Genomic DNA, 14,096 nt, shown 5'->3' on the forward strand with positions numbered 1-14,096 from the left:
AGTGTAATCTAGAAAAATGATCAGGTAGGTTGCAGACATTTATCCGCCTGGCAGTTGCAAAAATGCACCTATTTGCATAAAGATTCCTAAATTAGTGTCTTTGCTGACTAAAGGAAGTCTTCGTTGACTCACACTTATATGAGTTTCATGACTAATCAATGAGTTGATTTGGTTTCTTCATAAAAAAGCATGCAAAAGCACCACTTTGGGGCTTGTTTTTTCAAAGATATGCTCATTTGTTTCTTGGAAAAAAGTCATTCAGCATAAAAAAAAAAACTCTGCAAGGTCTCTCTGACAAACCTGACACTTCTGCCCCTTGTCAAGTCTGAACTTTGAAACCAGTTATTTACACAATGTTTACACCTATCTGCATAAATATACAATAGATTCCTAAATCAGTGTCTTTGCTGATTAAAGGAAGTCTTCATTGACTCACACTTATATGAGTTTCATGACTAATCAATGAGTTGATTTGGTTTCTTCACAAAAAATCATGCAAAAGCACCACTTTAGAGCTTGTTTTTTCAAAGATATGCTCATATGTTTCTTGGAAGAAAGTCATTCAGCATTAAAAAAAGCATAAAAATAACTAAAACTAGGATGCAGAGTGTCTTCACAATGAAGAGGAACTAGTGCAGCTTGTGTGCATCAGGTCACCGTGGAGGTTAGAGGCAAACTGTGGCTCTGCAAGGTCTCTCTGGCAAACCTGACACTTCTGCCCCTTGTCCAGTCTGAACTTTGAAACCAGTTATTTACACAATGTATTTTCTTTTTTTCTAATTAGGGAATGTGTCTGGTCTAAGGTCCATGAATTGAATCTTTGTATAGTTTGTCTAGATGACACAGTGTAATCTAGAAAAATGATCAGGTAGGTTGCAGACATTTATCCGCCTGGCAGTTGCAAAAATGCACCTATTTGCATAAAGATTCCTAAATTAGTTTGCTGACTAAAGAAAGTCTTCGTTGACTTACACTTAAATGAGTTTCATGACTAATCAATGAGTTGATTTGGTTTCTTCACAAAAAGCATGCAAAAGCACCACTTTAGAGCTTGTTTTTTCAAAGATATGCTCATATGTTTCTTGGAAAAAAGTCATTCAGCATTAAAAAAAAGTATAAAAATGAGTAAGACTAGGATGAAACCACTAAGAGCTGCAGCCCGTCTGTACTAGTTTCATGACTAATCAGTGAGTTGATTTGGTTTGTTCACAAAAAGCATGCAAAAGGATCACTTTAGAGCTTGTTTTTTTTCAAATATATGCTCTTATGTTTCTTGGAAAAAAGTCATTTAGCATTAAAAAATAGAAAAAGAGTAAGGGCGAAAAACACTAAGAGGTGCAGTCTGTCTTCACAATGAAGAGAAACCGGTGCAGCTTGTGTGCATCAGGTCACCGTGGAGGTTAGAGGCAAACTGTGGCTCTGCAAGGTCTCTCTGACAAACCTGACACTTCTGCCCCTTGTCCAGTCTGAGCTTTGTTTTGGAGGCCTGCATCTGCAGAGGAGGGAGAGAAAAGGGCACCAGAGTTCAGAAAACAAAGTAAACAAGAACACACACAATGTTCATGGAGCGAAAAAAATGTGAAATATGTCGTTAAACCTCTGTAGTCCAGGAGATTTTGGTTCAAATTTGTCAACTTCCTATGCATTCATTTCTGTCTCTGTTCAGCATCTTTCAGTCTGTCCTTACATCACATGCATGGCTCCTTTTTCTCCACACAAACTATCAGTCAGATTTTTCATGTTATTTTAATTAACAAACTACAAAGCTGCCAGGAACCCAAAATACAAACAAAAGATAAAGGTGTCTATGGAAATGTACCATTTTTTTTTACCATTTATACACACAAAAACAGCAGAAAAATAATAAATAATAAAACTACAAAAAAGTCTATTTGCATGTAAATTAAAAATAGTAATAGTTTTCATAGAAAGGAAATTCACAATTTATCCCTTAATAGGGCACTCATTGAAATACTTGCAAATTCCAAATTTCAACCCTAGAGAATATTGGAGGATATTACATACAGCCAGAATGTGGACTGTGGAATGTGTAGAGGGGGGTAATATTTTGAGAAAAAAGTTTACAAGATTAAAGTGGCAAATCTACAAGAAAAAATGCACAGATTTATGAGATTTAAAGTGGTGAATCTGCGAGAAAAAAGTTGCTTTTTCCCCACTTTTTTCTCGTAAATCCGTGACTTTTTTTGTGCAGATTTGCCACTTTAAATCTCTTAAATCTGCAAAAAATTTTCTTGTAGATTTGCCACTTTAATCTAGTAAATTTGCAACCTTTTTCTCAAAATATTACCATTTTGTATATCCACTGAAGTTACCAAATATGGTTCTTCGCCTGATAAAGGGTTAAGAATGGTCTAGAAACATAAATGTCACACTGTGAAAGCTCCTATGATTGAACTTTCAACTGGCTTTCTCAGCTTGTCTACATATCATATATATAAAGTTATTACTCGAAATAAAATGTGTATTTTCAATAAATAGATGGACTCCAGAGGGTTAAACTCACCCAGAGGACCTTGTGCCGGTTGAGTTCTGCGTGGCCCAAAGCCTTCTGCAGCTTCACCATCCGGCCCTGGTGGAAGGTCTCCCTGAGGGACCCCACTAAGAACTGGGAGACCAGTTGGACAGACCAGGACTCAGGCAGCAGCTGGATGACTTTCTCTGCTGCAAAGAGCCGAGGGTTGTTGTTGAGCAGGTCCACAGCAGCGCTGGTGAGCTCCTCTGAGCTCAGGTAGATCTGGAGCAGGGTGAGCAGCAGGGTCTGCATGAACTGGGAGCCCCGACCCTGGGCGGCCCTGCAGCAGAAGGCCTCTGCAGCCTGGAGGTCTCCCTCCTGGTGAACCAGCAGCTGCAGGGCCTCAGAGTGCTCTCCGGTCCGACCCAGGAGGACGGCTGTCTCTATGTGCAGGGCTGCTGATTTCACTTTTTCTGCCATGATGAATAATACATTATATAATTAACCCTTTGATGCACAACATGGGGCAAAAATGACCCTCATTCATTTCCCATGATATTTAACCCTCTGGACTCTGCAAAAGCGCCAAATCATGACTTTTTCATCATGATTTCATCAGCATTTTGAAAGTTTTATGTTGGACAAAAGGACCAAAAAAGACACAAAATGACCCAAAAAAGACACAACATGACCAAAAAAGACACAAACTGACTAAAAAAGACACAAACTTACCAAAAAGAAACACAAAATGACAAAAAAGGCACAAAATGAACATAAAAAGACACAAAATGACAAAAAAAGATACAAAATAACTAAATAAAGACACAATAACAGACACAAAATGACCAAAAAAGACACACAATGACTTACAAAGAAATGAAAAGGATTCAAAAATGGACAAAATAGACTCAGACTCCAGAGGGTTGATGCTTGCTGTGTGTTTCTGTTCTGTATTTTTCATATCAACATATTTTATGATTGAATATTCCAAGTATTCTTTAAATATCTTGTTTTTGATAACAACAGATCATTATTTCCATTTTGCCTCTCATACTTTATGAAGAAAAAAATGTTTTTGTATTATTACATAGCTAACTACTTGGCTAAGTAGCTTGCTAAGCTAACTAGTTATTCAGGCGGCTAAGGACCAGATTTTAAAAGAATGGGGACACGCCGGACAAAAGCACCAATTTTTTTCCACGTACTCTCCATCACCATAAGTTTCAATTTTTGGTAGGAGCCACTTCATCAAGATTGCGGATCGGAGATGGCAGCCATATAGAATCTATGAGAATTAATATATCTTCCAAACCACTCAGAAGGTCAATTTTAGTGTCAAAATATACATTTTTTGGGTCAAGGAATCATTTAAAGCTATTGAGAATTTAAATGGCCCAATAAAATTACCTTAGTATGTTACAATTACCCATACAAATCTAGTTGGACTGAGCCCTGGGAATTAATTAGTAAAACAGTAACGCAAATACATCATGTTGACCCAACATATTTATATTTTGTCGCTCAACAAAATTGTTTCTCGCTAAAGTAAAGCATTTTATTTAGGTGGAAACTATTTCCATAATTTTATTACATTCTGGGAACAAGTTGAATAACTCGGCTGTATTTAGTTTTTGGGTAGCTTTAGTCATTTTATTATATTGTCAACTATTGTGTGGGTTTGTCTATTTTATATTGTATGGACTTGTTTTGTTTTTATTTGATATTGTGATTGTATTGTATGTTGTATGTGTTACGGACCCCAGGAAGACTAGCTGATTGCTATGGCATCAGCTAATGGGGATCCTTAATAAAATGAAAAATGAAAATGAGGTTTTTTTTGAGTGTGAGGCATCCACTCACCGTAGACAGTGGAGACGTCATAGAATGTGGATTCCCACAGCAGCTGCTGCAGCTTCCCTCTGGTCTTCCTCAGATCTGCTTCCTCTTCCTCTCGCATCGTCTGAGCAACATATGCCAGGGCCAGACGGCTGTGATGCCTCTCCTCCTGCGGGGCCGATTACACCAATCATGACTCGAGTGCATTTAATAAAGGAGTAACAGATATGAGATTAGGTAGCTGCAGCTGTACAAACCTCACTGTTCAAATCATAGATCAAGAACTCAAGATACAGAAGCAGCGCAGGCAGGTGTTTCTCCAAGAGACGGAGGACTTCTTGTGTCTCAAATCGATCATCTGGTGCACGCTTGGTAAAAATCTGCACCCCTATCTTTAAAGAAAAACTGTTATTGGACATTGCATTAGCAGTGATTGTCTTAAAAGCAATGTAATTAAGTTAATGAGTGGGTTTTTGCTGTGCAACTCTGCCCTCTGCAGTTATGTTGAGAGCATGAGAAGAAGGAGAAAGCACCTCCTGGTTTCTCTGGAGAGTCCAGTCTGCAAATTTCCACACAACGTTTCTGTCCTGCAGTTGACTGAGAGTCCAAACTATGTGTGCATAAACATCTGAGCAGGAAGGGTCTGAGTGGGAGCCTTCTGCCATTTTCACCCAGGTCTGAAAGAAAAAAAAGTAATTTATATAAAGAAGGGAGACCCCAGCAAGACAAGCTGCAGCATGAATAAAAGCACAAAAAAAGAGAACTAAAAATGAAGCAGACAGAGCTCATATTTCACATTTCACTAGCCGTAATAATAATAATCCAATCCAATCCCCTTTATTTATATAGCACAATTTTAGCAAACACAAGGTTTCCAAAGTGCTGCACAAACAATAAATACATAACATAATACAAAAAGATGTAGTAAACCATAGATCAGTAAGATGCAATAAGATAAAATAAATTAAAAATGGGATAAAAATAAATAAAATAAAATGTAAAATGTACTGCCCGCACAAAATAAAATATGCATGAATACAATAATAATAGATATATAATAATAACTATAATAATAATAACTGAACTGCACTTCCGACACTTAGACACTTTACAACCATTTGCACTATTCATCCTGTATATTTTGCCTTTTATATGTTTAGTCTGCATATTTCTTTCACTTGCTTTATTTTTATTCTGTATATAGCTGTGTATGTGTATATTTGTTTTAAACGAGGGTTCTGAGAGAAAAGTAATCTCAGTTCTCTGTATGTGTACATGTGTAGCAGAACTGACAATAAAGTGACTTTTGACTAAAGACAAATACAGGAGTTTTTGGGGGAAATTATACCTTAATTGCATCAATTTGGTTGCCATGGCTTTGATAAAGGGAACCTAATGCAAAACATCTGTGAATAAAAAGAGATCAAACAGCAAAATGAACAATTAGTCAAAATGTGTGCCTTTTCTTTCAAAAACCATGAGCATAACTGTGATTACCAATCATTTTTTGAAGAAATAATCACATATTTCACCTGTTGTGTTGCTCCAAAACAGGAGCACAGTGTTCCAGGCTGCACTCGTTGGGTTCTGCAACAAGCTGCTGCAGATTTTCCGTGTCTCCCAGTTCTACATAGAGCCTCAGGAGGGCGCAGTCCACCTCTTTACTGCACTGCAGGCTCTGCTCTGAGCCTCTGACTGCTGTGAGGAAGTCTCCCAGGAAGGCCAGGTAATGATGAAATGTGTTTCTGTCCTCTTGGCAGAGCACTCGCAGATCCCTGGCCTTGTTCACTTGATCAAGCTGGGATTGAAAGTCCTCGCTGAGACACGGCTGCATGTCCGGGTAGAGGCGGATGATTTCTCTCGGGTCCAGCTCACCTGTACTGTTCAAGTGGGTAATGAGTACTGACTTGTGTTGGACTTAAAGTGTAGAATTCAGCAGGAAAGAGCCACTATCCACAAGGTTCACACATTACTGCACAGTTTGCTGCGAGTTATTTTGCGTGCTTTGAATTTGGAGTGTCGTGAAAAAGGGGTTTTTACTCTCACATGAATAGATCTCTGGCCTCGGAAAAACCCTCCTGGTAAAAATGAACAAATCCAGCCAGACAAGTGATGGCCTTCTGCAGCTCCTGCCAGGAAAAAAATCATAAAAAAAAGTGCATGAACATATTTAAAGCACCACTATGTGAGCTGAAATGCACTGCAAAAAAAGGGTGAGAAACAGAAACAGAAATCTTGGTAAGAAACAAATAATTGTCAGGTCACTCTGCTCGGGCCAGTTCATCGCTGCTTGCAGCTTTAATTTATCTCGTTTGTACATTTTTGGTCTTTTTTGGTCATTTTGTAACCAAAAGAAGATGTAAAAAGACACAAAATGACCAAAAGAAGACACAGAAAAGACAAAGAAAAGACAAAGAAAAGACACAAAAATGACACAAAAAGACCCAAAAAAGACACAAAATAGACGTAAAATGATCAAAACAGAAACAAAAGATGTAAAATGACCAAAAAAGACATAAAAAGACACAAAAAAGGACACAAAAGATGTAAAAAAAAATCCCCAAAAAAGACACAAAAAAACCCACACAAAAAGTTTTTTTTTTTCTTGGTGCAGTCTGCTTGCAGCTTTAATTTATCTCTTTTGTACATTTTTTGTCCTTTTTGGTCATTTTGTGACCAAAAGAAGATGTAAAAAGACACAAAATTACCAAAATAAGACACAAAAAAGACATAAAATTACCAAAAAAAAAGGAACAAAATATGTAAAATCACAAAAAAGACACAAAAAGACACCAAAAAAAAGACACAAAACAAATAATCATCAGGTCACTCTGCTCGGGCCAGTTCATCGCTGCTTGCACATTTGATTTATCTTGTTTTAAGAGTTAATTTCTTATTTTAAGCGTACAACATGCTTATTTCTAGATTTAATCATCTTAATTTCAGAAATCTTGTCAAGGTAAATTATCTGTCCATGCAGCAAGATCATTTCCCTCAGATTTACTGTTTTATCTGGTTTTTAGACCCTTTTTTGCAGTGTGATTAAGGCAGACTGTGTTACTATCCCTTAATCTTTGAGGGCAATATGTTACACTTTAAGATTTGAAAAACCCCAAAGGGAAACAAATGATAAAGAATGACTCATCACAGTTTTAGTTCTAACACCCTCAACTCTAACCTGTAACCTGAGATATGGCACAGATCTCACTAAATCTCAGACACCATCTGCTACTCTAAGTTGCATTCATCCAACTGGAATACACCTACAGTACAATAGCAGCTTGGTCTACGCCTCGATATCCTGCTTCAATCTGTTCTGCAGCGATGAAATATTAAAGTACGATGCAATGCCAGCTGGGCTTGTAATGCACGCATATTATCTACACATGAGTGACATGGATACATGTATGAAATGATATTATAGCAGCAGTACATGCTGCATTATGAAGGTAGACGATAGAGGCAAGTCAAGCTGAGAAAAAGAGGTTTGAATCTTTTTAGCTAAAGTGTGCAAATACCTGAATTTTTTTTTTTTTTTTTAGAATGGATATTTCACCAATACAAAAAAAGTATTTATTGAAGACATCCAAGGGGAGTGTGTCTATGTTCTCCGGGTCCTATGTTCCCTCTTTGTATGGGACTAGGGAACATAGGACCCTTTTCCCCTGCTTTTCCCAAAAAGGGTCCTATGTTCCCCGGTCTGTTACTTTTTTCACCATTACTGCCAAATTCCATGGCAGTAATGGCTTACATAGGCCTACGAGCTGTTTGATGCACATATGCAAATAACCTAACCCTAACCCTAACCTTACCCTAACCTAACCCTAGCCTAACCCCAAGCTAACCTAACCCTAGCCTAACCTTAGCCTAACCCTAGCCTAACCCTAACCTAACCCTAACCTAACCCTAGCCTAACCCTAGCCTAACCCTAGCCTAACCTTAGCCTAACCCCAAGCTAACCTAACCCTAACCTAACCCTAGCCTAACCCTAACCTAACCCTAACCTAACCCTAGCCTAACCCTAGCCTAACCCCAAGCTAACCTAACCCTAACCTAACCCTAACCTAACCCTAACCTAACCCTAGCCTAACCCTAGCCTAACCCCAAGCTAACCTAACCCTAGCCTAACCTAACCCTAACCTAACCTAACCCTAACCTAACCCTAACCCTAACCTAACTTAACCTAACTCTAACGTAACCCTAACCTAATTTATCCTAACCCTAGCCTAACCTAACCTAACCTAAACCTAGCCTAACCCTAGCCTAACTTAACCTAACCCTAACCTAACCTAAACCTAACCTAACCCTAACCTAATTTAACCTAACCCTAGCCTAACCCTAACCTAACTTAACCCTAACCTAAACCTAACCTAAACCTAGCCTAACCTTAACCTAACCCTAGCCTAACCCTAGCCTAACCCTAATTGTCATAAAGGAACAAAGAAAAACAGAAATATTCACATTGAAGAAGCTGAAATCAGAGAATTTGGACTTATTCTCTTTAAAAAAAACTGCTCAAACCAATTATTTGATTATCAAAATAATTGACGATTAATTTAATAATTGATTATTGTTCGATTAATCGAATAATTGTTGCAGCTCTACAGCACTGTAAAACCCAATGTTGCTTGTTTGTTATTATTACTAATTTTTCCTTTTCAATACAACAAAGATTTGTGCAAAAAGTCATTTTAACCTAAAATATTGAGTCAAATAGCAAGATTAATTTGAGTTAACTCCATTGTTTTTGTTTTTTTGACATAAAATTCTTCCAGCATCGACACTAAAATGGGTTTTACAGTGAGTGAATGGGACAGGGCATCTAGATTTCAGAGCAGGGTTGTGTTTGTGCCAATAAATTGAAGTTCACCTTGTAAGAGTCAAGAGGAAGATGGTGTTGAACTCCGTCCAGCAGCAGTAAGGCCTCCTCCACCCTCTCCAGCCTCACAAGAGCCTGGATCTGCTCCTCGAGTGGCACCAGACGCAGACTGAAAATGTCTCTCTCTGTGAACACTAACACACCATCTGAGGGGAGATTTGTTTCGGGTTTTCAGAAACATCCAGTGAGTAGGAACAGTACACTGTAAAAAAATCTGTTGCTTTTACAGAAAAAAAATGGCAGGTGTGGTTACCGGAATAATTCTGCAAAAAATACAGTACAAAGGTTTCAACTTTACAGAACAACTTGTACATTTTACTGGTATTCAATGTACAATAAATAATAACTGAATGTTGATTTACTGGTATTCAATGCACAATAAGCAAAACTGCTTGAAAATTTTGTATAAAAGCAGCATCATCTTGTTAAATTAGCTGTAAAGGACGGTATAATCTACAACTTTATTTTTTATTTTTTAATTACTACAGTTTTAGGATGTAAAATGTACAAGTTGTTCTGTAAAGATGTTGACCACTGTAAAAAAAAAAGAGAAAAACAATAGCTACTCAATAAAATTGAGGCAACAGATTGCATGCAATATTATTAATTAAATCTAACTACATTACAAGTTGAGTTAATAACAACTTAACAGGAAGTGCCTGTCAATTAAAACGGACTAATTCTATTGTGTTGGATTCATTCAAAATTCTCTTGATTTAGAATTACATACACATAAAGATCATATTAACCCTTTATCAGGCAAAGAACTATATTTGGTAGTTAGAGTCAGGTAATATTTTGAGAAAAAAGTTGCAAATTGACTAGATTAAAGTGGCAAACCTACAAGAAAAAAATGCGCAGATGTAAGAGATTTAAAGTGGCAAATCTGCGCGAAAAAAGGCGCAGATTTACGAGAAAAAAGTGGGGAAAAAGCAACTTTTTTCTCCCAGATTCACCACTTTAAATCTCATAAATCTGCGCATTTTTTCTCGTAGATTTGCCACTTTAATCTCGTAAACTTTTTTCTCAAAATATTATTTTCGTATGGTTTTTTTTACACATTCTGGCAGTATGTAATATCCTCCAATATTCTCTAGGTTGAAATTTGGAATTTGCAAGTATTTCAATGAGTGTCCTATTAAGGGTTAAAGTGATGAATCTGGGAGAAAAAAGTAGCTTTTTTCACGATTTTTTCTCGTAAATCTGCGACTTTTTTCGCGCAGATTTGCCACTTTAAATCTCTTAAATCTGCAACTTTTTTTCTTGTAGATTTGCCACTTTAATCTAGTAAATTTGCAACTTTTTTCTCGAAATATTACCTGAAGTTACCAAATATAGTTGCCTGATAAAGGGTTAATGTGATCAAAATAAGTAGATTCTATCTCAAACATTTTTATATTAAAGTTACTTAAACAACTGCCTCAAAAATCAAGGACGCATTTATATTTAATACATTTTATCAAATACATTAAGTAAAATGAAACGACTACAGAATCATCTTTTTACGGAAATATTCTGGTAACCACAGCTGCAGCACAATTTTTTTCTGTAAAAAAAACAAACTATTATTGATAATGACCTACAATAAACGTATGATTTAACTCATGTGGTAACGCAGAGTAATTTTCCATCAGAGCCAGAGATGGGCCTGAGCTTGGAGCTCTGCAGTGGGACCCTGTTGGCTCTTACCCAGAGATTTAAAAAAAAAAACCAGGACATTTTTTACAGTGTAGGTGCAAGAATGATTGACTGAATCAGTGCAAACTGAGACAAGACACAGCGACGTTTTTAAAACAAAACCACAATGTGACAGCCTTTCGGTCGCCAATCTGCCAAGAAAACAGGTGATGGATTGATGTGGGCTGGTTTACCTGACGCAGAGAGCAGACCCCTGGCTCCGCTGAGACTCACAGTCTGTTTGTGCTGCTGATCCAGCATGCTGTAGACTGACAGCACTTGGGGCTGCAGGGTGAGGATGTAAGGGTAACACACTGCGACTGCCAGCACCTCCTGAGGCCACTGCAGGGGAGGGCGCTGGCATATCCCTGTCTTCATCACAAACATGCCTGAGGGACGAGGACGGAGTCATGATGTCTTGGCTAAACAAACAGCCTGCGGCTACACAGCTATATGGGGGAGTGATATGGCATGATTAACTGTATGGCTGGTTTGGAAATGAAGCATGTAATGTAACATGAAGATGTGTGCAGAACATGTGCCATAAATATTTTGGCAGCTCTTATGAGAAGGGTCCAGCTGCAGAGCTCCAAGCTGGGAGCCACCTCCTTCACTGGACCCTTTCTGGTCCTCAGCTCGGAGAGGGAAGTGTCTCTAAACGGCAAAGACAATCATCAGGATGTGATATTATAAGCTTTAATAAGCCACATGAAGTACGCTATAATACACTCATACACTCTTAAAACAAGATAAATTAAAGCTGCAAGCAGCAATGAACTGGCCTGAGCAGAGAGACCTGATGATTATTTGTTTCTCACCAAGATAAAAAAAAACTTTTGAAGTTTTGGATAATTTATCTTGTTTTAAGAGTTAATTTCTTATTTTAAGCATACAACATGCTTATTTCTTATTATTGATTTAATAATCTTAATTTAAGAAATCTTGTCAAGGTAAATTATCTGTCCATGCAGCAAGATCATTTCCCTCAGATTTACTGTTTTTATCTGGTTTTTAGACACACCTTTTTACAGTGTTTGTTTACGTCATTAGCATATGTTAGTTTGCTTATGACATTAACATAGCTAGCTAACATCAAAAGGTCAGAAAAAATGATTTGCTGCTTGTTTTTCTTTTTATTAGCTTATTTATGAATAAAACTGTAAAACCAAGTTAGCTTATACAGTGGCATGGATGTGATATAATGTAGAGCTGCAACAATTATTCGATTAATCGAACAATAATCGATTATTAAATTAATCGTCAACTATTTTGATAATCTAATAATTGGTTTGAGCAGTTTTTTAAAGATAATAAGTCCAACTTCTCTGATTTCAGCTTCGTCAATGTGAATATTTCTGGTTTCTTTGTTCTTGTTTGGACAAAACAAGAGATTTGAGGACGTCATCTTGTGGTTTGGGAAACACTGATTGATATTTTTATACATTTCATTGACCAAACAACTAATCGATTAATCGTTTAAATAATCAACAGATTAATTGATAATGGAAATAATCGTTAGTTGCAGCCCTAGTATAATGTAGGTTATTTATTGATAATGACCTACAATAAACACATGATTTATTTAACACATGTGATAACACAAATTGATTTTCCACCATGATCATGACCATGTTTTTTTTTCTCTCTTTCTTTTTCTCTCTTATTTCTTTCTTTTCTCCTTATTGTTGTATAGATTTATGATGATTTTAAACTAAGCTATATTTATACAGGGTTTGTTTATTTTATTTTTATTTTATTTTTCTCAGGGTAAATGTATATTGTAATTGTTTGTAATTTTATTCTATTTTGTAGATGGTGTAATTTTATATTGGATTTTTATAGTATTGTGATTTTGTATGTAGTTGTAAAAGCCCAACTAGGGACGGGAGTTGAAAATTAGCTGAAGCTATAAATCTCTGTATGCAGCACATCAGATGCATACCCTGTATCTATGCTAACTGCATTGTCCCTATCAAATAAAATAAAATAAATTAAATTAAATCCCAGAGTCAAAGATGGGCCTGAGCTTGGAGCTCCGCAGTGGGACCCTGTTGGCTCTTACCCAGAGATCCAGGGCCGTTGAGGAGGAACTCCCCTCGTCCCACTGAGGAAACGACGACACGCTGCCGGCTGTGATTGTGACGGAAAAGCTCCTCGCTGCTCCCCGTCTGAACATCACAGAGGAGATACCTGTCGCTGGTAGCTACACACACACTGGTGCCGTCTACTGCCAAGGCCACGGGCTCCTGCATCAGAGGGACTTCCCTTAAAACGTCCCAGCGGTCCACTCCCACCACGTGGACCCGGATCAGCTTCCTGCGGCTGGAGACGGTCACCATCTGCACACATGCTGCCTGGGACTGCAGCGAGGAGCCGCACACCTCAAACAAAGACACATGCTGGATCTTCTTGAGGCTGGAGACGAGCTCCAAGGAGAACATGTTGAGGGCCGAGACGCTCCGGTCCCACAGGACCAGCAGGTGGTTGAAAAGTGGGACGACCCTCAGTTTGGTCACTTGGTTGCTGGAGCCTAGTTTCCTTACCCTGCCCTCTCTGATTCTGCTCTGGACAGGACTACTGGGGTCCCCATTTGTGCAATTTGGAAGAATAAAATGCTGGACTGTTGCATCTTTGGTCCCTAAATACACATTTTGATCATAACTCTCAAGGCACTGGATGCTGGATTTGTCTTTTTCTTTTGGGGCTGATTGTTTTTCATACACGTGTGTTTGTGTAAATGCTCTAAAAGCCATCTCAGATACTTGATTTCTGTCACCTATAATACAAAATCTCTCATTTAAAGCTGCATATTTTCAGAGGGGTGTGTATATTTATAAAGGTAAAAACCAGAACCAACACCAAATCACGATGCACCACGGTAACAGCTGTTCATTTATGGAACAAATTGGAGAAAGACTTGAAAACGTGCAATACCATTAACTTACTCAAAAAATTACTTAAAAATAGGATGATTCATTTATATAAGTTAGAGTAATGAGTAATAAGCTTCTTTCTTTTCTCTCTTTTGTGACTGCGAATTTCTTTTGTTGATAAGTCACAGATTTTACATTTCTAATTTTTAAATTTACTTGAGTTGTAACAGGGTAATAAGGCGTTATAAGCTATGCTTCAGCCTTTTCGGTCCAAATGTCTATTATCAATTTTCTCTCTCTGTTTACATGTTGTTTACTTTGATCAATGTTTTTTTTTTTCTGGTTTGTTGCTTCTGTT

The 14,096-nt window shown here is 37.6% G+C and overlaps 1 protein-coding gene across 1 annotated transcript; it reads right to left on the reverse strand.

Annotated features, from left to right (window-relative positions):
• Positions 1 to 1,033: 1,033 nt before the first annotated feature.
• On the reverse strand, positions 1,034 to 13,799 carry si:ch211-266g18.9 (transforming growth factor-beta receptor-associated protein 1). Its single transcript, XM_059353672.1, has 11 exons — positions 12,928 to 13,799; positions 11,060 to 11,254; positions 9,180 to 9,334; positions 6,356 to 6,438; positions 5,842 to 6,189; positions 5,658 to 5,715; positions 4,843 to 4,986; positions 4,567 to 4,701; positions 4,334 to 4,478; positions 2,525 to 2,946; positions 1,034 to 1,492 (listed from the first exon to the last, which is right to left on the reverse strand). The coding sequence occupies exons 1-11, from the start codon at positions 13,616 to 13,618 to the stop codon at positions 1,349 to 1,351; spliced, it is 2,520 nt and encodes an 839-aa protein (XP_059209655.1). The 5' UTR covers positions 13,619 to 13,799; the 3' UTR covers positions 1,034 to 1,348.
• Positions 13,800 to 14,096: the final 297 nt, after the last annotated feature.

This window comes from Centropristis striata, chromosome 16, assembly GCF_030273125.1.
Source record: "Centropristis striata isolate RG_2023a ecotype Rhode Island chromosome 16, C.striata_1.0, whole genome shotgun sequence".
Classification (NCBI taxonomy): Eukaryota; Metazoa; Chordata; class Actinopteri; order Perciformes; family Serranidae; genus Centropristis; species Centropristis striata.

Bases quoted from the DNA above. Each gene is read 5' to 3' on its own strand.
- si:ch211-266g18.9 (XM_059353672.1), bottom strand. From the start codon at position 13,618: ATGGCTTTTAGAGCATTTACACAAACACACGTGTATGAAAAACAATCA. The intron at 6,190-6,355 runs GTGAGAGTAAAA...CCACTTGAACAG, and splicing joins GAGGCCAGAGATCTATTCAT to TACAGGTGAGCTGGACCCGA. The intron at 4,987-5,657 runs GTATAATTTCCC...TTTTTCTTTCAG, and splicing joins ACCAAATTGATGCAATTAAG to ACCTGGGTGAAAATGGCAGA.